Source organism: Dermochelys coriacea, chromosome 2 (assembly GCF_009764565.3).
Source record: "Dermochelys coriacea isolate rDerCor1 chromosome 2, rDerCor1.pri.v4, whole genome shotgun sequence".
Lineage (NCBI taxonomy): Eukaryota > Metazoa > Chordata > Testudines > Dermochelyidae > Dermochelys > Dermochelys coriacea.
Window position 1 is genome coordinate 259,632,131 of NC_050069.1, and position 21,774 is coordinate 259,653,904.

The 21,774-nt window shown below is 46.7% G+C and overlaps 2 protein-coding genes across 5 annotated transcripts in view; both read right to left on the bottom strand.

Annotated features, from left to right (window-relative positions):
- The window catches only part of MYD88 (MYD88 innate immune signal transduction adaptor), an 18,247-nt gene extending 6,639 nt beyond the window's left edge, over nt 1-11,608 (bottom strand). The window contains exons 1-4 of the mRNA XM_038392316.2: nt 11,183-11,608; nt 4,024-4,143; nt 2,623-2,803; nt 1,035-1,126 (exon numbers count right to left, since the gene is read on the bottom strand). Of these exons, the coding sequence (XP_038248244.1) occupies nt 1,035-1,126; nt 2,623-2,803; nt 4,024-4,143; nt 11,183-11,531 (742 nt within the window). The 5' untranslated portion in view covers nt 11,532-11,608. The remainder of the gene's footprint in view (nt 1-1,034; nt 1,127-2,622; nt 2,804-4,023; nt 4,144-11,182) is intronic.
- A 3,575-nt stretch (nt 11,609-15,183) lies between these two features.
- The window catches only part of LOC119851133 (cryptochrome DASH-like), a 29,885-nt gene continuing 23,294 nt past the window's right edge, over nt 15,184-21,774 (bottom strand). For 2 of the 4 annotated variants that reach the window (XM_038390448.1, XM_038390447.1), the window contains 3 exons: nt 20,621-20,740; nt 18,681-18,857; nt 15,184-17,228 (listed from right to left, as the gene is read on the bottom strand). In XM_038390448.1, coding sequence (XP_038246376.1) covers nt 17,118-17,228; nt 18,681-18,857; nt 20,621-20,740 — 408 coding nt within the window. In that variant the 3' untranslated portion in view covers nt 15,184-17,117. The remainder of the gene's footprint in view (nt 17,229-18,680; nt 18,858-20,620; nt 20,741-21,774) is intronic. The other 2 variants (XM_038390449.1, XM_038390451.1) reach the window with 2 other exon arrangements.

Sequence of the window (21,774 nt, forward strand, 5' to 3'; positions counted from 1 at the left end):
TTCTAGTCCTGTCCTCCTAAGTGCTTGCAACCTCTCCCAGCTGGGTGTTATCCACAAATTTGATAAGTGCTCTCCATTTCATTATTCAACATGCCACAATCTCCTGGCCAGATGCCACTGGAAAGATTCACTCTTGGCAACCTGTGCTGTAGGGATATCCAGATGCAGCTGCGGATCTAAAAAGATACTCAACCAAAAAACAATGGGTAGACTGATCCTAAACCACTTCCTCCAGATCTTCAGGCTTTTCTAGGTTACTACCATTTCCTTTTCTATGAACATACTTCCCTCAGAACTGTAGGTTGCAGCATCCAATGGTAATTAAAGGGCGGCAAGCAATCTCTCTACCAATGTCTGCATAGGATCAGACTCCTACCCTTCTGATTGCCCCCTCAAGGAAGCAGTAATGGCTCTCAAGAATGACATCCTTTGGTCTGAATGAAATCCCTTTCTTTTCCTTTGAACACTGGGCCAGCACTAGCCATGGGGAAGGTTTTCCACATGAGACAATGTGCTAAGTGGATACAGCACTGGGCTAGGATTCAGGAGATCTAGGTTCTATTCCTGGCTCTGCCACTGGCAAATCACTTTACTCTTCTGCAGCCCTTCCCACCCCTCATCTGTTCCAGCTATTCTCGGCAGGGACTGTCTCCTAGGGCTTGTCCACACTGTGAGTTAGTGTGCAGCAAGCCAGGATGTGAATCTACAGCACACTAGTTTGCTATGCACTGACTCGGCAGATGGACCCTGCCACTGTCTACTAAAAGATCCATAGTACACTTTGATGTAGCACTGTTTGAAATGGGAGAACATCAAAGCTCCCTACGGATCTTTTAGTGTGTGGTAGCTGGGTTAACCTGGCAAGTTAATGCAGAGCAAGCCGTTACTCTGTATTTGTACAATGCCTTGCTCAATGGGCACCAATCTCAGCTGGGGCCTTTAGATGCTACTGTAATACAAATAATTAAGAACAACATTGACTATGCATTGTTGTGGGAAAATGTACCCTTAATGGGTCATCTGAATTCTCTTACCTGGGGAAAGGCTAAGAGCGAATTTGGTCTGGAAATCACATTCATTGCTGTCTAGGTAATCATCTGAAATAACAACCACCATCTTCCTACACCTGGATTTAAACCGAGAGTGGGGAAAAAATGGTTATTAACTGAACGAAAGAGAGATGCTTTTCATGCTTGCTGGAAAAATATATATTTTATAGCACTGTTCTGCTGAAAACATGCAACCATCAACAGTGTTCCAGCTCTAATGTCAATAAAATCTGAAGTGTTTTGATACTTTACTTACATCTGTATATATACATTACACACAAAAAATGTACATAAAAAGAACATTATTGAGGTTGCAAAGTCAAGTACTCAGAAGTTAGGAATGCCAGAATTAAGGTCACTTGTGCATCCTTAATTCAGCCCCCTTGTACGAATGCATTATGATGCAGTCTTTAACAGTATAATCTCATACTATATCAGGTGGGTATCACTGATATTAATATATATTTTTGAAGAAGTGTTACAATGATTTGGAACCATCAAGTTGTGCATTAGCTAACAGTAAGCTACAGAACCACAAGACCTCATTACAGTTAGCTTCATCCTCCTTCTACTCATTACTTACACTCATTTGATATGTCTTGTCTTACATTACATGGTAAGTTCTTCGGAGCATCATCTGCCTGTGTATTTGTACAGTATCTTGCACAATAGGGCCCTGATCCTGGCTGGAGCCTAGAGATGCTACCATAACAACCCCCTCTGTCTGAAAGGATCCTTTGGAAATCCAGACAAGTAGCCATTAGGACAGCTAAGAAGGGGTTTATTTTTTCACTGAGCATGTATAAGTTCCCCTATGCACCACTAGTGTCTTGGGCAGAAGACCGATCTCTCTTCTGAATTCCCTGGCTGCTCCAAGGTGCTTACACGCTGCACAAGTAGCTATGTTACCTGCCCAGAGAGAACTGACATCATAATGTTCCACTGGGTGGAAAAATCAACTGGATAAAGAAAAAACTAGTAGTGCTGGTGCATTCTCCTACACACGGAGGCACTGACACTCTCTCCAGACAGATCTCCCATCTGGGCATAAGAAGGGAGGTGGGGGAGTTAACCCTCTGTGGTACAACTCCCCCTTGAACTTTATGAAAAGGGCTCTAAGGAGTCCTGGGGTGAGGGCCAGAGTGACTCTCCACAGCACTGTCTCTTGAAAACCTGCTGGATTTCTGTGTGGAAATCTGGCTGCGTGGGAATTGATGCAGCTGGGAGCTGTTTTATCTCCTGCTGGGCTCCCTTCACAGCTGCCTTTGAGCAACCACAGGGTACCCAAACAGCAGAAGAGAGTGCAGAGACCAGTGGTGCCATAAGGAGGGGTCTTGGTTTGGGACACCTCACCCCTTCCTTCTTGAGGAGATGGCAAATAGGAAACTCCACAAATACTTCACTGTGGAGTTTCCCTGTCTCTCTATCCCATCCTGCATGCTCCAACCGGAGAGGGCAAATCTGGTCCCAAGGAACCAATTCTCCTTTGACTTACCCAAAGTCTTACACTGGAAAAATCTAACAAATACTTTCCTTACAGCCAGTTCCCCCCCTGCAAACATTGTTCACTCACCGTCTCTCTATAAGCTCACTAGTGATGGACCACACACACGATCCTGGCAGGACATCCCGATCAAACACACACAGCTTCAGCTTGAATTCCGTTTGTTCCAGCTCTCTGATCATCTCTTGGACAAAGTGAATGTCTTTTTGACAGTAACAGATGAAGGCATCAAACAGCTCTGGTGTGTTCCCTGGAACCATTCAGAATTATATGCAGACATATTAAATTAATTCAATTCAACCACAGGTACTTGGAGCCTTGGATTCATAACTTCACCTAACCCATATTAGCACAGTGGGGCTCTCTGTCTCCCTCTAGTGGCTAGTCCTCATACAGAGATTTATGACTGAGTTGGCTGCAGCTTTTGGGCTGACGACTATGATTGTTTGGTCCAGGCAGTAGAGTCTCCTGCTTCTAAATCCAGAGCTCTAAAGTTCAGTCCCTGCAGCTAATTCACGTAGGGGCAACACTACACTCACTATTTACAACAGTATCAGGCAGGCCCTCAGATTTGGGAAATACAAACATGCCACAAAGAGAGCTATATGAGAAATAAATCTAATGGGTAGAAGACAGGCCAATATTTTCAAACTTGGGTATCAGACACTTCAATAAGTGACCTAACTGAGTTAGCCACCTACAGCTCTCATTGAGGCCTTTTTTTATTTATTCGGTGCCCAACCACAGATTCAGGTGCCTTATTTTAAGCATTTTTCACAACTGGGTGCCCAACCTCTACTGGCTCGATTCCCCACTGTGTTACTCCAGTTTTACACCAGCATGACAACACTGATTTCAGCGGCGTTGTGCCAGCATAAAACTGCATTAATGTAGTGAAGGATCAGGCCCTAAAAGTGGGGTAGGGAAAACATTAGCATTCTATGGCCCAGATACTAAAATCAGATCCACACAGGCCAAACCTTTTACCTGTGGACAGCCCCACAGGATTCAAACGGCGGGGCTCTGTTTTCAGGCTCAGGACCTAAATTGGTAAACTGGGCTTCATGATCCTGCTCACCTAAAGAGGTCTCCTTCCAAATGAATGAAAATTTAGATCCATGCAATGAACTCTGACAAGATGAAAGCTTTTTCCAGAAAGTGGTCCTGGCACAATAGCATGCTGCACTGGCCTTAGGCCTATAAAACTGCACAGAGTTCCACATATTTTATTGCACTACCACTCTCTATCCTCATTTACATTTGCCCTACTGCCCCTCTTCCCTCCCTGAGTATTTCAATCCTATCTCCCTGCTTGGTCAGGATGTCATGTATATGGATAGGTTGAGGGAAGGACAGAGATAGGAAGGGAGGTGAATGATTCTCAGTACTTCTCACAGGGGTCTAATACATAGAAGACAAGCCCTAGCACAGTATATCTGTTATTAAATCTATAGATATATGGCTATTTACCGTAAGGATCATCTCTGGTCGTGATGCCTGACATCTCTAATGTCTTCGGGACACTGCTGTCTACTGCTGGCACCTGAAGAGGCTGCTCTTTCCTCTGTAGGTACTTCTTACAGTCCTCTTCTGCAAGAAACACAAAAGGCTCAATTGATGCTGATCATGCTGCTGAGGTTCAATACACAGGGGAACTCGCTTAGTGGTAACTAAACAAAATACAAAAAGCACCCCAGTCCTTCAGCAACATTCTGACTTGAAAGTAAAAGGAACTTACAACATTAAGGTGAATTAATTTCAGAGTATTAGTTGTGTGTAGGATGCACTGAGAGACTGGACAAAAGGTGTTATTTAGGTGTTGTTATCCTCATTGAACAGCACATACAATTTATGCAAATATCACCAGAGCAGGGACTCCATAGGTTTTAACATCTCCATGTTCTCCTTTCATTGTTGCCCATTTTGAGTCTCTAACAAGTACTTAACAAAACACCATCAGGTAGTTTGGGGCCAAAATCTAGGGGTTGAGAGACTCGGGAGTTTTAAGTCTTCATAAAAATCTAATAATAATAAATGTAATGAACTGACTAGCACATCTGTATACTACTAGCTAAGAATCATAGGGTTAGAAGGGACCACAAGAGTTATCTAGTCTAACCTTCTGCCAAGATGCAAGATTTGTCTAAACCAGAGGTTCTCAAACTGCGGTCCGCGGTCCACCAGTGGTCCACAAGCTCCATTCAGGTGGTCTGTGGATAGTTCCCTCTAAGGTGCAAGCCTGGGTGGCCGCACATGAGAGAACGAAGGGCCACCCACCAAGTTAGTGGAGCCGCACGGGCGTAGCTCCACTAATTAGGTGCCTGGACCCTGGAGAAGATGCACATGTAAGGTGAGGTGGTGGCCTTAGGGGGGAATAGGCAGTAGGTGGGCAGTGGTGAGAGGAGGGGGTGGGGGAGATTTGGGTTGTGCAGGGATGCAGCGGCCAGAGAAAGAGGCATCTTTCCACAGCTCCAGGGCTGCGGATGCAGGGGAGAGACGGCCCTCCTTCCCAGCCTCAGCTCTGTGGCTGCTGTGGTGGGGGAGAGACCCCCCCCCTTCCCAGCCCCAGCTCAGGGGCTGCCGTGGTGGGGGATAGAGGGAGAGACCCCCTCCTTCCCAGCACCAGCTCGGGGGGCACATCCATTGCATTAGAAAGGTAAGACTACTGATATTAAAATATATGAGTTGTGGGCTTTTATTTGTACAACAAAAAAAAACATTATTATTGTTTTTTTATATATAGCGCTTTTATCCAAAGCGCTTTACAAAAGTTAGCTAACAGTACAAACAACATTTGGAAAGATCATTAAGTGGTTCGCTGAGATCCTCAGCAATTTTCAAGTGGTCCATGAAAAAAAAGTTTGAGAACCACTGGACTAAACCATCCTTCTAGAAGATGGAATCAGAATTGATGATCAGTCGCAGAATCAGACGTTCAGATACTATAGTGAGGAAGGCCATATAAGAATCTAGATAAACCCACAGCAGAATAGTGATGATTACAGTAACTGTCAGTGGAGATTCTCCCTTAGCTCAAGTGGTGGTAGTATGTTCTTCTAGAGCAGGAAGATCTGGACTCTGATCCACTGCTTCTAGAAGTTCCCATGAAATCCTGCGTAGATATAGGTTTATTACAAGTAGAAATATGTTCATAAACTTTATTTTTTAAACAATCTAAATGAAAACAGTAACGGTTTATTTTTTAAAATTCCCCTGTACTGTATACAAGCAACCCATTGCAGCACTGTACTAGTGCATGAGAACTAGTGAGTAAGAATAGATCTGAAACTATTAGAAAAAAACAACAACCCGAAAACTGACTAGTGTTTTTTCCACTTCCCAAGTGGAAGTGCAAAATGCAAACAAAAAGCACAAATGGAGAAAAGCAAACTCTGAAATATTGTTGTGTGTTTTTTTTTAAATGTATAATTTGTAATCAGACATCATGCAACCCTCTGGATCTTAGTTATGCTGGTGTGTTGCACAGGCTGGTCTTTGTGATGACAACAATTGCTGAGAGACTCGAAATAGCAGGAAAGAGAATCTACTGGAAGTAATGACACATTTTAAAATAATAACTGGATAAAGAAAAACAACAAAAGAGACCAAGCGGAAAAATCAGAGCTATTCAGAGAGCTGAGAGGGGAAGTACCAGGGACTGGATGAAAACAAGTCCTTTGGGTGCATGAGATGGCAAATTAACATTTAAAAAATATATATTTCCCCCCACATTGTATAAATGGAATATACAGTGAGTGGTCTTATCTGAATTTCTCTAGACTGTTTCCCAGTTCCTTATCAGAATTTAATTCAAGGCTCTGACACCATGTTCATGCTCTCCTCATTAGTCTGTTCAGGTTCATACACACTTATTTGAGCACTTCAGATTATTCCATTAATGATGCAAACATGCACTAATCCCTTTGCCCATCCATCTCCAAGAGTGAAAGCTTCTGACTGAGGCAAAATTTTCAAAATGACACACCAACCCTGGTAAAACCCGCACCGCATTGTTACACATACAAAATTGAGGCCAATTTCACTGAAATTGAGATGAGGTTTTCCAGCCAACCTGAGCTGATTAATGGTTTCCAGTAGTTTTGGCATGGGTCAGTCTCCATGCTAGGAAATGTTGAGTGAGTTTTGCTTTGAGTCGTGTGTTAATTAGGGCACAAAGTCAAAGTGACCATCAAGGGGTCTGAAACAATAAGAACAAAACCAAGTAGATGAGAGTGCACAAAGCCTGCAAACTGAAATAGATTAATAGATTCATAGATATTAAGGTCAGAAGGGACCATCATGATCATCTAGTCTGACCTCCTGCACAATGCAGGCCACAGAATCTCACCCACCCACTCCTGTGATAAACCTCTCACCTATGACCGAGTTCCATGCAGTTGTATAAACCCCATCCAGTCTATGCAGATAACCTCAATATAAGGCATATAACATAGCTCTGATCTTGAAATGAATTATGGCTTGCATAAGGGAAGCTGAAGGAGAGCAGCAAAAATTATAAAGAAATAAGCCCTACGAGGAAAGGGTAGATGAACTGAGCATGTTCCAAGTAGGGGAAAAAAAAGACAACTGAGAGAGATTAATTATTAAGCAGACAAGTACCAGTTTTTGTCACTAGTCAGCAAGAAAGCAACAAAAAGGATTGGCTTTTGCAAGGAAGATTTGGGACAAACGCACCAAGGTAAAGAGCTTTACAATCCTAAGGACAATCAGGCAATGGAAAGAGCTGCTAAGGGAGGCAGAATTGCCATTGCTGGAATGGGAACTATTAAGGCTTGACTAGACACCACTTCTTTAAGAATGATGATACGTATTGTTGCTATAATTATTGCGTATTGTTGCCATCCATTGGGATGGAACAGTTGACCCACAACTGCATGGAAAAAGAGGTTGGTTCTGAAGTGCATGCCACAGACCACATGCACTCTTTGGAATTCTAGGCTATGGATAGGCCTTTCGGTTTCGTTTTTTATTTGATTTAATTTCCCCCAGAAATTTATAGGTGTTTATTACCACAACAACCAAAACAGGTGAAAAATAGATGCAAAAAACTATTAATCATTTTTCTGGGTAAATATCGGGGTTTATTTTGGTGGACAGAAGGATGGGGGGAAAAGTATTCAGTAGATTAATGCTTTGATGAACGAAATTCAATGTGGTTTGCTGCAGGGCTAAAACAGAACTCAAAACACAATGCCACTTCTGAGTTTAAGAAAACAATAGATCTCTAATTCCCAAATAAAACTTTTTATTTGAACAGTTTACTGTTGTAAGGAGACTTAGAACTCTTAGCCTATAAACATTTACATTTAATAACTGGGCAACACCATTTGCAGCGCATACACTCAACTTCATCCTTTTCTCCTGTTTTTGTTTTTTAAACTTCTGAATACTTCCTTGTGCTCTGAAACATATTCTGATACAGATTTCTGTTTCCTTCCCATTTTAGTGTGTCAAATCTTTAAACCATTATCCACTAACAGCATGAAGTGTGCATGTGGTGGGTGTGAGATTCATCAGTACGTTCAGCTGTGCACACACTTCAGAGCTTGCATGTGTGCCTAGTGGTTTATTATCTGTCTTTTCTAGACTAATACATAGCCTTATTTCAATGAGCAGCTTTGCATGTACACACAGATGCATACAAGATATTGTATTTTCCTAATCAAACAAGCTTTTTAAATATATTTGAATGATACAAAAGTAGGGTGAAAATCGGAAAAAAATGAATAATACTTTTTGTAAAACTCGGGATTTTTCGGTAAAAATCGGTTTAAATGGAAAACAAAGGGGCTTAGTTTTGGGTCAATTATGTGTCTCACAAAGAGTCTTACATCCAAACATATAACACAACCAGGCCACTCAGATCAAGAAGCAGCATTGCTTACAGCCCAAATTTCAGTACCAACGATACGGGTGGCTGAATCCTCCATTTTTTTTAATGCATGTTAGGGACCTGATCCTGAGGGCAATCATCTCCCACTGACTTTCATGAGAGTTTAGGGTGCTCAGTAAGTAGCACAGGATCAGACCCAAGCTATAGTCTCCAGGCGAACGTCTCAATGTGACTCTCAGCTGGGAGCCTCCTCAACCTTCAGGTCCCTCCCAGTTAAAACCATTTGGTTCTATATTCCCTTTTGAAAGACACTCAGACTCGGTGCCTCTTCCTGAACGAAACTGTACATGTTAATGTGGCAAGAAGAACTGAAAAGTCTGCTCCTGAATTAAGAGCATCAATGCCAGAATGAAGAGCATCTCAAGTGCAGCTTCGTTTGGGTTGTAAGTTCAAACCTTCTCACCCAGCCAGAAGTCTCTGCTGCTTGTTATGGACCTCCCCCCCCCAAAAAAAAACCAAAAATAAAACAAACCAGACTGAGGCTCATGAGGTATAACACTGATAACCGGTCTCTTAAAAAAAAAAAAAAAAAAAGCAGCAGAGGGTCCTCAAAATACATATGGGAGTAGGAGGGATCCAGTGGGAATCTCTACCCGTGAGAATCTCTACACTAGATCACTGGTTTATCTATTCGGTGTTTTGCAAGACGCAGTGGTGAAGTTCTCCATCTTGATTTCTCATCAGCAAGTAACAGGAAGTGAGATCTCTCACTTCCGCACCAGTAGCCCAGCAAGTGTACAGCTTGTAGACACTCAGTGTCAAGCATAACTTGTGAGTCAAGAGACCTGAGAAATATTTAAGTGATCAAATTTCATTTCCAGTTAGTGCCATTTGGGTTCCCGTAAAGCGTGGTTCTATCATAAATAATGCTTTGTAAAAATGGCTCTATGGGGTTCTGTATTTATTTATTTCTTATTTCTCTTGGATTCCTGTATCAAGTTTGCTCAGTTGAAAAATAATTCCCGCTCACAAAACTACCCGGTCCACAAATTCAGGCTGGGCTCTGACACAGTCAAGCTGGGCTCCATCCCATGGATCATCACCAGACATGAAGGTTCTGCTCGCCAAATCAGACTCTCAGTCCAACCCATTACCTTCAGGTCATGCCCTCCATGACACCTAGGCAAACTATCTCATGGCTAATGTTGCCAAAGGCATTGTTTGACCTGCAAGATTTATATCACTGGAGATCACATGCAAGACAGAAAGGATGCAGGGTGAATTTGCAGGGCTGGTAACTAGCAGAAATATGAGGCTCCCTCTTTCCATTGAAAACTGAGCAAGATTACTATGAAAAAAAATCAGAGAAGCACAATAAATATGTAACTTTGCAATGTCAGTTTTCAGAGTAGAACAGCAACAAGCAAAACAAAAAGCATACCACTCAAACTATGGTTAGGCCTCAAAAATTATTTTCCTAAAGAAAGCTGTATCGTATGCAGTATCCCTGTATTATTTATAGGAGTACTTGTGGCACCTTAGAGACTAACAAATTTATTAGAGCATAAGCTTTCGTGAGCTACAGCTCACTTCATCGGATGCATTCGGTGGAAAAAACAGGCTGCTACTCTGAAACCTGTATTATTTATAATTCTCTACAGATGCCACACATAGGCTTTAGCTTTCCCAAACAAAGCTAAATTTCAGGACCTAAACAAGCTGACAGTGACTCTTGAACCTATCAGTCTAGGTCAGGCATTGAAATTAACTAGCAAATCTCAAAAGGATGACAAGGATATAAAGAAAGTCAGCCACCAAAAACTGCCAAACTAAACCCACTTCTGGCTAGCAGTTCACACTCAAAACCTAGCCCTGCTTACATCAGCGTTTGAACAGTGACTAATGTTGAATTTCAGGGGTGGGGAGGGGGGACCAAACCAAACCTCCCAGAACTTTCTTTTTCCAGTTGTCTCTGCAGATTGAACAGAGCCTGTCCCCAACCCCAAGAGAAACTAAACTATTCATTCGCTCTTGGGTGGGGTGTATGCGGGGGGGGGGGATCGTTAGAATTGCTTCCAGGGTGCTTTTGTTTCTGTACAGCCCATGAAGCCGGTATCCTATAATGTCACCAGAACCTGCAAATGCATCCGATGAAGTGAGCTGCGGCTCAGGAAAGCTTATGCTCTAATAAATTTGTTCGTCTCTAAGGTGCCACAAGTCCTCCTTTTCTCCTGACAGTGTGTATGATAAATCCCATAGTTTCATGCTCTCTGTGTGTGTATATCAATCTCCCCTCTGTATTTTCCACCGAATGCATCCGACGAAGTGAGCCGTAGCTCACGGAAGCTTATGCTCAAATAAATGTGTTCGTCTCTAAGGTGCCACAAGTCCTCCTTTTCTTTTTTGCGGATACAGACTAACACGGCTGCTGCTCTGAAACCAGAACCTCGCTAGCCCGGCATCCAGCGATCGGTCTCAACTGTGCCCCATCAAAGCGCGCAGCCTCGGGCCCCCCCCGGGCTGGGCCAAGGGCCGCTCTCCTCTTCTACAAGCCCCCCAGGCTCCTACAGCGACCCGGCAGGCCCGGGGCGGAGTCCAGCACCAGCGGCCCGGCGCAGCGGGCAAACCGAGCGGGCCGAGGCAGAGGCGGGGGGCGGCGCGGGGGCAGCACCGCGCGGGCGGGGGGGGGGGGGGGAAGAGGCAATAAGGGGGCGCAGCGGGCGGGGCAGAGCGCGGCGGCGGGGCCCGGGGCGCGGGTTCAAGTCCGGCTCTCACCGATGCGGCCGCCCAGGTCGGCCAGGATGTCGTGGCGGCCCAGCGCCCGCAGCAGCGCCAGCAGGCGGCCCACGGTGGCGCCGCCGGGGCAGCGGCCCTGCCAGTCCTCCAGCAGGCGGGCGGCGGGGTCGGGCTGCGCCTCCAGGTGCTTGATCTCCAGGTACTCGTAGCCCAGCTCCTCGGCCAGCGCCGTCCAGTCGGCGGCCACCGGGGCGCGCGGGTTGAGGTAGAGCCCGAGCCGCCGCCGCACCGCGAAGTTCAGCGCCACCAGCGGCACCGCCTCCCGCTCGGGGCCCGCCGGGGAGCCGGAGCCGGAGCCGGAGCCGGCCGGGGCCGCGTCCATGTCCATGGCTCGCGATCCGAGCCTGCCGCTTTCGCAACTTCCCGCTCCCGCCCCGGATCCCCGCAGCTGTCGCGTCCCACCCCGCCCCCGGCGGCCGCCCGCCCGCCCGGCCTCCCCCTGCGGCCTCCCCCTGCGGCCGGAGCGACGGACACGGCCCGGGACCGACAGACGGGAGCCGCCGACAGCCCCACACACACCCCAGGCCCGGGGACAGACGGACAGGAGCCCCCGACAGCCAAACACCCCCCCCCCAGGCACCAGACAGACAGACAGACAGGAGCCCCCGACAGCCACACACACACCCCAGGCCCGGGGACAGACAGACAGACAGACAGGAGCTCTTGACAGCCACACACCCTCCCCAGGCCCTGGGACAGACAGACAGACAGGAGCCCCCGACAGCCCTACACACACACCCCCCGCAGGCCCGGGGACAGACTGACAGACAGGAGCCCCCGACAGCCACACACACCCCCCACGCCCGGGGACAGATGGACAGACAGGAGCCCCTGTCAGACACACACACACACACACACACACACACACAGAGTCCCAGGGACAGACGGACAGACAGGAGCCCCCAACAGCCCCCCCACACCCTCCAGGCCCGGAGACAAACAGACAGGAGCCCCCAACAGCCACACACACACCCCAGGCCCGGGGACAGACGGACAGACAGGAGCCCCCGACAGCGCCACACTCACACACACACAGCGTCCCGGGGATAGACCGGAGCCCCCAACAGCCAGCCAGCTAGCCACCCCCAGGCCCGGGGACAGACAGGAGCCCCCCGACAGCCCTACACACACACACACACACACACACACACACAGGCCCGGGGACAGACAGACAGACAGGAGCTCTTGACAGCCACACACACACACACAGAGTCCGGGGGACAGACAGACAGGAGCCCCCGACAGCCCTACACACACCCAGGCCCGGGGACAGACAGACAGAAAGACAGGAGCCCCCAACAGCCCTACACACACACACCCCAGGCCTGGGGACAGACAGACAGGAGCCCCCGACAGCCACACACACCCCCCAGGCCCGTGGACAGATGGACAGGCAGGAGCCCCCGGCAGCGCCACACACACATACACAGTCCCGGGGACAGACAGGAGCCCCCAACAGCCAGCCAGCCACCACCCCCCGGGCCCGGGGACAGACAGGAGCCCCCAACAGCCACATACACCTCCAGTTCTGGGGACAGACAGACACAACCCCTTAGCAGCCAGCCCTGGGGCAGAGGAAGAGACAGGACACCCTGGCAGCCACCCCCAGTCTCGGGGACACAGACAGGACCCCCGGCAGACAGCCACAGGAACAGAGGGACAGGCCCGTCCCCTTGAGAGGGGACCAACAGGACATTCTGGCAGCCAACCCGTCCCCCACGCACCTTCCCTGGGAGCAAAGGGACAGACACCTATTTCTCAGAGCGGGAGGGGGTCAGGGCCCCCTTTCCCCTGGAGAGGGCATTCTTCTAACTTCCTCCCCTTCCCCCACAAAACCTGACAGAGCTTGGCTCTCCGCTGGCCTAAGAGCCAGACACCCCCATTGCCCCAGCCTGGGAGCAGACACACACCCACACAGTCTTTCCCCTTACCTTTCAGGGAGCAGCTGGCGACTCCTCTAACCATCCCCTGAACCCACTTCCCTACCCCCACCTCCATGGACAGACAGACACCCCCATCCTTGCACTCGGAGCCTGCATTTCCCATGCCCCAGCCCAAGAGGGATGCAATATGAACACCACCAAGGCCTAGGCTGGGGAGTGAGGCATTGATGGCATTATTTCTGTTGGGATCAAGCTAATTTGTATTCGGGACCAAGCTGAGACTCCCATCGGGCTGGGTACTGCATGAACACAGAGAGCGTGCGTGTGAGCTCAGGCAGGTGGTGGGAGAGAGGAAGCATTATTAGCCCCATGTCCCAGAGGGGGCACAGAGAGATGGGGTGAGCTACCCAAAATCCCATAGGAAGGCTGGGGCAGAGCTGGGCATTGAACCAGCATCTCCTGCTCATCCCAAACCAACAGGCTCCTGCTTAGAGTGCTGGTTTTAGTAGAGGACATCTATACATAAGTCAGTTGAAGGCTCGGCCGTCGCTCTGGTCTACTACTCTGACTTCAGGTTAGCTTGTTTCTACTCCTACTCACACACACAAGGGACACATTTGCCTTCCCCTGCTGCCATCCCCACAGAGATGTCTGTGTGGAAGGTCCCAACAATGCCCTCACTGGGTGGCTGTGCCCATCACAGCAGAGCCCTTGGTTTAGGTGGCAGGAAGCGCCCCCCTCTCCCCACCAAAACCCCCCACACTGCTGAAGCGGTGGAGAGCAGAGATTTCCTGGCCCTAGGGCTTTGGCAGGATCAAAATGTCACACACAAAGATTTAAAAAAATAAATCACCCCCCTCCTTGACATTCCCAGACTAGCAAAAGTTTCTAGTGTAGACCTGGCCTCTGACAGAACTTCCCATGAAATCAACCCCAGACTGGAAAGGTTGGACTCCACTGCCAAAGGGTAGAGTGCATCAGGTCTTCCTGGGAAAGGAACTAAACTCTCCTCCCCTCAGATAAAGCCAATTATGCAAGGTTAAACATGACTGGTTACTTCCAGGAGCCACTACACAACTCATTTGTTAGGAGGAAGTTTGGGGAAAGAGATGAATTTTGCAATCTGCCCTGAAGGGTACCAGACCAGTATAGTCAAATCAATTACGATGTCATTTTTATACCAACAAATGCCTTAATGCAGATGCAGCTCGTACTGGCAAAAGGGTGCTTTTGGTGCTATAGCTTATTTGATTACAGGAACCAGTGTAAGTTATACCGCAAAAGCAATTTTTGCCAGTATGCGCTGCATATCTACTAGAAGGGTGTGCCATTATGGCTATGTCAAACCTTTTTTGTGTAAACTAGGCCCTAGATCTTGTCCATACTAGGAAAGTACCCTGGTTTAATTAAGTCAATTTAAAAATTGTTCTAGTTAAATTGGTGCAAGCCTCTAGTGTAGATGCCCATGAACTGGTTTCTAATTATGGAGGTACAAGTCACGGCTCCATAGTTAGGGTTTAATTCCATTTAGCACTTAAAGCAGGGATTCAATCTATGATATGTGTGAAGGATACATATGGGTTTAAATTAAGTCAGTAATTTACCAATACAAGCTAAACCAGTTTATGTAAGGGCTTATCTAGTTGAAGGGCTTCTACATTAGGGTTTGAACCAGTTTAATTAGATTGATTTTAAACTGATGTGTTTAAACCAGAGCAGTTTCTTTATAGGTAGAGCCTGTGGCTAAATCTGATCCCTGGTGGTAATGAACTCCAGAGTCAACCAAAGGCCCTCCACTGAGAGTGCCCTGCTCCCAAACTCAACGTGTTTGAATCTGGGCTCCTCGGGGAGTGAAGATGCCATGCTAGGGAACAGTGAGAGGAAGGATCTCGCTAAAGCCATGGTTCTCAACCAGGGATACAAGTAACCCTGGGTGAACACAGAGCTCCTTCAGGGGATACATCAACTAATCTAGATATTTGCCTATGTTTACAAACAGGCTACATAAAAAGCACTGGCCAAGTCAGTGCAAACTAAAACTTCATACAGACAATAACTTGTTTATACTGATCCATATACTGAAATGTAAGTACAATATTTATATTCTAATTGATTTATTTTATAATTATATGGTAAAAATGACAAAGTCAGCAATTGTTCAGTGATAATGTGCTGTAACAATTTTGTATTTTTGTCTGATTTTGTTAGCAAGTAGTTTTTAAGTGAGGTGAAACCGGGGTACGCAAGACAAATCAGACTCCTGAAAGGGGTACAGTAGTCTGAAAAAGTTGAGAGCCACTGTTCTAAAGTAACCAAGTCAAACCATTTAAGACTTTTTGGACAAGAACTTGAAGTTTTAAATGGACCCAGAATAGAACTGGTTGCCGTTACTGAGCATAGAGCAATGTTTTGAAACCGCTCTGCGTGCGGTATATGGCCTCAAATTTTCAGGTTGATGCCACAGGCAAACAGAACTACCATAGTGACCCCACATCAGATTCCAAGGTGAACCTAAAGCACTATGGAGGATACGGTCAAAGAGAACAGGATCAAGGGACGTGATCGTTCCCCTCTATTCGACATTGGTGAGGCCTCATCTGGAGTACTGTGTCCAGTTTTGGGCCCCACACTACAAGAAGGATGTGAAAAAACTGGAAAACGTCCAGCGGAGGACAACAAAAATGATTAAGGGACTGGAACACATGACTTATGAGGAGAGGCTGAAGGAACTGGGATTGTTTAGTCTGCGGAAGAGAAGAATGAGGGGGGATTTGATTGCTGCTTTCCACTACCTGAAAGGGGGTTCCAAAGAGGATGGATCCAGATTGTTCTCAGTGACAGAGAAAGTAATGACAGAAAGAGGAGTAATGGTCTCAAGTTGCAGAGGGGGAGTCTCGGTTGGATATTAGGAAAAACTTTTTCACTAGGAGGATGGTGAAGCACTGGAATGCGCTACCTAGGGAGGTGCTGGAATCTACTTCCTTTGAAATTTTTAAGGCCAGGCTTAACAAAACCCTGGCTGGGATGATTTATTTGGGGTTGGCCCTGCTTTGAGCAGGGGATTGGACTAGATGACCTCCTGAGGTCCCTTCCAACCCTGATAGTCTATGCTTCTGGCATCTCAGATCAGTCATTCTGCCTTCTGATCTCTATCAGAAGAGAGGAAATCAGGAAAGTAAAAACATTCCAATGCAAAGGTTTAAGTGGTCCTATGGAACAATGTTTTTAAGTTTTACACCCTAGAGCATGTTAGCATAAGGAAATTCAGTATATACATTTCCAATATATAAAAAAGTTAACACCTTCTCCAGTCTGTAATACAAGGTAGAAATCTGGCTACAGCTATAAGCCCCAGTACAAAGCAAAGGCACTGGAAAAGCAGTCTGACCACTTGACAGTAACAAGATGATCCTATCGTTACAGTTAATAATTAGTTAGTTATGAAGCCCCTTTCAACCAAAAGCACTTTACAAAGTCACTCATCACCCATCTCTGGGATGGAACACATTAGCTGTTTAACAGCTCACAGCAACAGTTTAAAGCAGGAAGTGAAGAATACCAAGTCAGATTATCAACAGGTGTAAATCAGTGTATCTTAACTGATTCAATAGAATTATGCTGATTTACACCATCTGAGAATCTGGCCTTAGTACATCCAGTTGATTTTTGAGGGGCATTTTGCTGGTGTAATTTCCACCCACTCGAATTTGGCCAGAATACAAGGTTAACACCTCTATTCTTGTTAAAGGTGTCATGGGATTCTTAAAAGTACAAAGGACCAAGAACTTCAGCTCCCTTCTGAATCCCAATCAGCTGGCTCATTAAGAAAACAATTTCCGAAAGATCAGAAGTCAAAATCTTGATCCAGTTGAAGTCAATGGCAAAACTCCATTGACTTCAATGTGTCTAGGATGTCACCCTTGGTTTGCTTAGATAGTAACGGGAGAGAGAAGTTGGCCATGAATAGTAACCATTGTCAGCTGGAGTTCTCGGCAGGCAGAGTCACTTCTCCAGAAGTGCAGGGACTGCCTTCACGATAAATCTTTGTTGCGAGAGAAGTAAAAGTCCACCCCTCTGTCCTTGTGTTGTCTTGGCGTGTCGGAGGGATCTTTCCTTCCCCTCGGAGGGTGGTCTCTCTTGTTCTGTTAATTGAGAGAAGGGCAGTGAAAGTTATTGATTGAAGCTAAGAGTCTGTTTTTTATGTTATAAAGCAACCGAGACATCTCACAGCCATCAAAAAAAAAGGGTAACGTTGCAGTTTTAGCCAGATGAGAAGCAGAGAGGAAGGATGATCCAGTGATTAGGATGCTATCTTAGGGCTTAGAGACAGGGCTTCAATTCTCTGCTCTGTCAGACTTCTTGTGTGACTTTGGGTAAGTCACACTGTGCCTCAGTAAAATAGTACTTCCCTACCTCACAGGGGTGTTGTGATTCATAAAATACATTAGTGATTTTGCAGTGCCCAGATACTATGGTGATAGGGGCACAGAAGTTCCTGAGATAGCTAAATGCATGCTGAGGAGGGGGAGAGAGTTGAAAAGTGACTCCGATCTCCCTTTACAAAAAGTTTAAAAAAATTGGATTAAAATGTTCATGTTGAAAAATGATCACCTTTCCCCCCCGTCACAAGCAAGGGCCACTAGCCAAGGAGCTATTTACAGTCAGTCACTTTTCTGATCTCGACCGCACATTGAAATAAAAGAGAACTGATTATTCTAACTCTCAGAGCCAAAGCCAGGGGGCCTTTCTCAGACAAAGGATCTCACTAATATCATGAGTTTTGCCTGAGTCAGAAATTTGGAGTTGGGCCCTCAGTACCCAAACCCTATATGAAGGCTAGTTTCATCCTTGTACTTGGTTTATTACACTACAGAATCAAACTGTCCTGAGACAAGAGAGAGAAGGAGGGGAACAAAGTAATGAAAACTTGTGAGATAAAATATACAGCTATTGGGTGACAACAGCAGCAGCATGGTCAGCAGATGGAAGTTGGCAGCACTCAATCCTAAGACTGAGCTCTTTATTTGTTAGTTTTGCTGCATTTTCTAAAAGACAGATCCACTCTGAAAAGTGTGTTAGTACCAATGGCCTCCTGTGGTCCCCTGTTTAATGGGTGTCTAATTCCAGATCAGATCTGCTCTGTTTACAAGTCCAAAAGGTATTTTTGCTAGCTGCCAGCCCCACAAACTCCTCCTGGGATCTGCGAATCAAGCTGGGTTCTTTTCTCCTCATAACAACCACCTGTCATAAGGTGCCTGCAGGCCAAATTAAATGTTCAGAGACACCTGTGAAATCTCCTGGCTTTCAATGGGGTTGTACAGGCATAGACTGATCAGAATTTAGTAAGCAGCGCTGTGATAGATGCACAAGTCAGAATAAAATATAATCCAGCCTCACACTCCAATTACATGGATATCAAATGTTCATTCAAAAATCATGTTGTGCCCAGTCATGGACCCTTTAAATGATGTGGATTAAACCAGTTCTCTAGTTATTTCCCAAATGTAAATGGGAGAGAACTGCAGAATTTACACTCATGTTTAGAGCAAGAAACAACAAACTCCCTAGCTCAGTTGAAACTTCATAGTACTTACAGGCTTCTGCTTGATATGTCTGCTCCATTCCTGGGCCAGGACGACTGGCAGTGGATAGGTCTCCCCTAAAGCTATCCCAGCTTGTGAGAGAGCTGCATTGCTCAGTGCCCAGAGTGTGTGTATCTCCCCTCCCTTTACACACTGTATTTCCGGAACCCACAGTCGGACATAATCTCCCTGCAAATGGAAACAGTGGTGTTCAGGAGGATTCACTCACACCAATATGGCAGGATATAATAATCTGACTTCCTACAGTGCCTTCAAAACAAAGATGGGAAAGCGCTTTATTAACTAAAGAATGAAGCCCCGTGAAACGGGGACGCATTAGCCCCATTTTTCAGGTGGGAAAATGGAGGCACTGTTGTGTCAGGGCCAACATTTTCAAACCCTGAAGCTTTCTGTTAGGCCTTCAAATCCACATGTAGGCATCTGAATAGGTGGCCTGATTTAGAGAGATGCCAAATACGTGCACCTCCCATTAGCTTCAACTCGGGGTGCTTAGAGTCCCTGGGAGCTTTTGTTCCTAAACCAGAAATAAGCCCAACTCCCTGCTATGACACAGGTGGCAGCAGGGATTGCAACTGTGCAGGACACCACGAAGCTGGGGAATGGAGTGGGGGCTAAATTAATCTTCTCCAAAGCTCTGGTTCATTCGTAGGGGGTAGGAGTATGAAAGGGATGACGTAAGGTGAAGGTCAGGGGAAAACTGACTGTAACTGTCCTTTAATCTCATGGCTGTGGGTTTCAACCCACTATGAGGTGCATTACTGTGTTAGGTGATCAACTCCGACCCTCCCGTTATTCATTTCTGTGTTTCCCATGCAGCTGGCCTGTGTTTGAGTAACACATTGCATCATGTCTTGATGATAGGACAGTTACCTGGGGAAATGGTCATTAAACACAATGCTAGTAACGGGGACAGCCATAGACCCAGACTTCCCAAGCCAGGTAACAGACTCTGAATGCTGGATCTCTTCTTGTCCTTATCACCACTAGTCAGGAAAGGCCTGCAGTTCAAGGGATTTTTCTAGCAGCAGCATCTATTGAGTAGCTGATTCTGCTCTGCCCGCTGGCACTGTTTATTGCATTTAATTTTCTTCAGAACCCACCTGAATATAAACAGCTCAGATTGTAACACTGGCTTAGCTGTTTCAATACATGCCTTTGCTTTCTTAGGGTTTTATACCACTGCCTGTCTCCATAGCATTTGAGCAAACGATTAGCTATTCTTTTGTTATAAGCTCATCATGCTCATTTGTCTCCTAGACAGATTTCACTCGTCTGTCTCTGCAGTTCCACTCAGCGGAGAAAGCAGCTCTTCAGAGGAGACAGGCTAAGTGGCACTGGGGCTAAAATATCAACATTACAGACTGCCGGATTCCCTGCTGATGAGAAAAGAGCCCTGAAAAAACAATTCCAGCCAGTAATCACGCCAGTGGGGGTACCCTGGGGGACACAGTCACAAACTGCAGCATACCCCTGTGACTTCGCTGCAGCTGCACCTGCTTTTGCCTCTGGCAAACTCCATCTTTGCTCATTAAAGAATGAAGATCAAACTAAATTACCACTGGTTTCAGGGAGCCTAATCTGTCTGCTTTTAAAATAAATAAATAGGATCCTCAGATGAGTAGGCCCCGATTTTCACACTTGGGAGCCTAAAGTTAAGCACCTACATCCATATTTAGGTGCCTAAATAAGTGACCTGATTTTCAAGAGTGCTGAGCCCCCAGGCAGCTCCCACTGAAGTCAAGCCCCAAGTAGGGTAACTGCAGGGCCTCAGTTTTGAAAATTTGACCCAGGTGACTGTGAAGTCAAATTAAAACCTTATGTGCCACTTCCATAGTTGCTGGAGTTTTGGTTTGCTACCTGCTGGGGCGAAGTGGGAGGGAAGATGAGGAAGAGAGATACGTAGTGCTGGGATATTTCACCAAGAGACTTACGTTGCTGTCATAATCCAGGCCTTGTTTAATCATGTTAAACTTCCTGTTTTCTCTTGGATCGTTTCCAATTCCAGCGCTATATAACCAGTTTCCATAATTGCTGCAGACATCATAGTCCACCTTAAACATACACAGAGAACCAGTAAGAAGAGCTGGGTCTGCTGCTCAGCAAGAAAAGGGCAGAGGGAGGAAAATCATGTGGAGACAGCCACTGCTCTGGCATCTGAGACTTGTCTACATACAACACTATGTGGTATTGTTAAGAGTGGTACAACCACCCCTAATGTGGACAGTTATAGCTGTATAAAGGTGCTTGAACCAGTATAGTTATTTCTGTATAGGAAGAGGAACAAGTTATACTGGGGTAAGACTCCTTTATACCAATAAAACTGCCTCCACACTAGGAGTACCACTTTAAATATTTGTGGGGATATACCAGTAAAAAATCTGCACGCAGCCCAGGCCTGGTACTGATTGGCCCTGTCATAGGGTGTGGCTTCCCCCAGCACTCCCTCTTGGCCAAGCATGGTGCACTTAGCACTGGCTGCCTCAGTTTCCCTCCCTGAAGTGAGTTGTAGGTGGGGCACTGGAACCAGGGAGGCCAAAGTGGCCATGGGACCCCACACTTTAACAAAAGAACCTAAGAGCTGTGCGGAAAATGATTGATTTTGCCAGGGTCAGCCTTAGGGGCGGGCAATGTGGGCAACCAGACCACCCAGAGCACTGTGGTCAGGGAGGGTCCTGCACAGTGCAGAGGTATGCACTGCCAGCAGGCAGGGTAGCATCCAGAACAGTGAGTGATAGCGGGGAGCACTGCGCTCACCCTGCTCCCCAGGGGGCGCAACAACCTCCGGGACCCACCATATCTCTCACTGCCCTTTAGGCAGCATTTAAACCCACAGCTCATCCAATTCCCCCCGCGCCCATCCCAGCAGACTCTGGTACACCCAGTGCCCGGCAGTTCACTCCACAGCACTGCTGGAGAGAGGTTGCTCCTGGGAACCCATGCTCTCGCTCCGCCCTGGGTGGCGCTGGGGCTGCGGCTCCCTCCGGTTCTTCTCCCTCTGGCTGCCGGGACAGGACTTTGCAGAAGCTGTGATGCTGAGTGCAGGGGCCAGAGTTCAGTGAGCCGATCCCAGGGGCTCTGGCAGCCT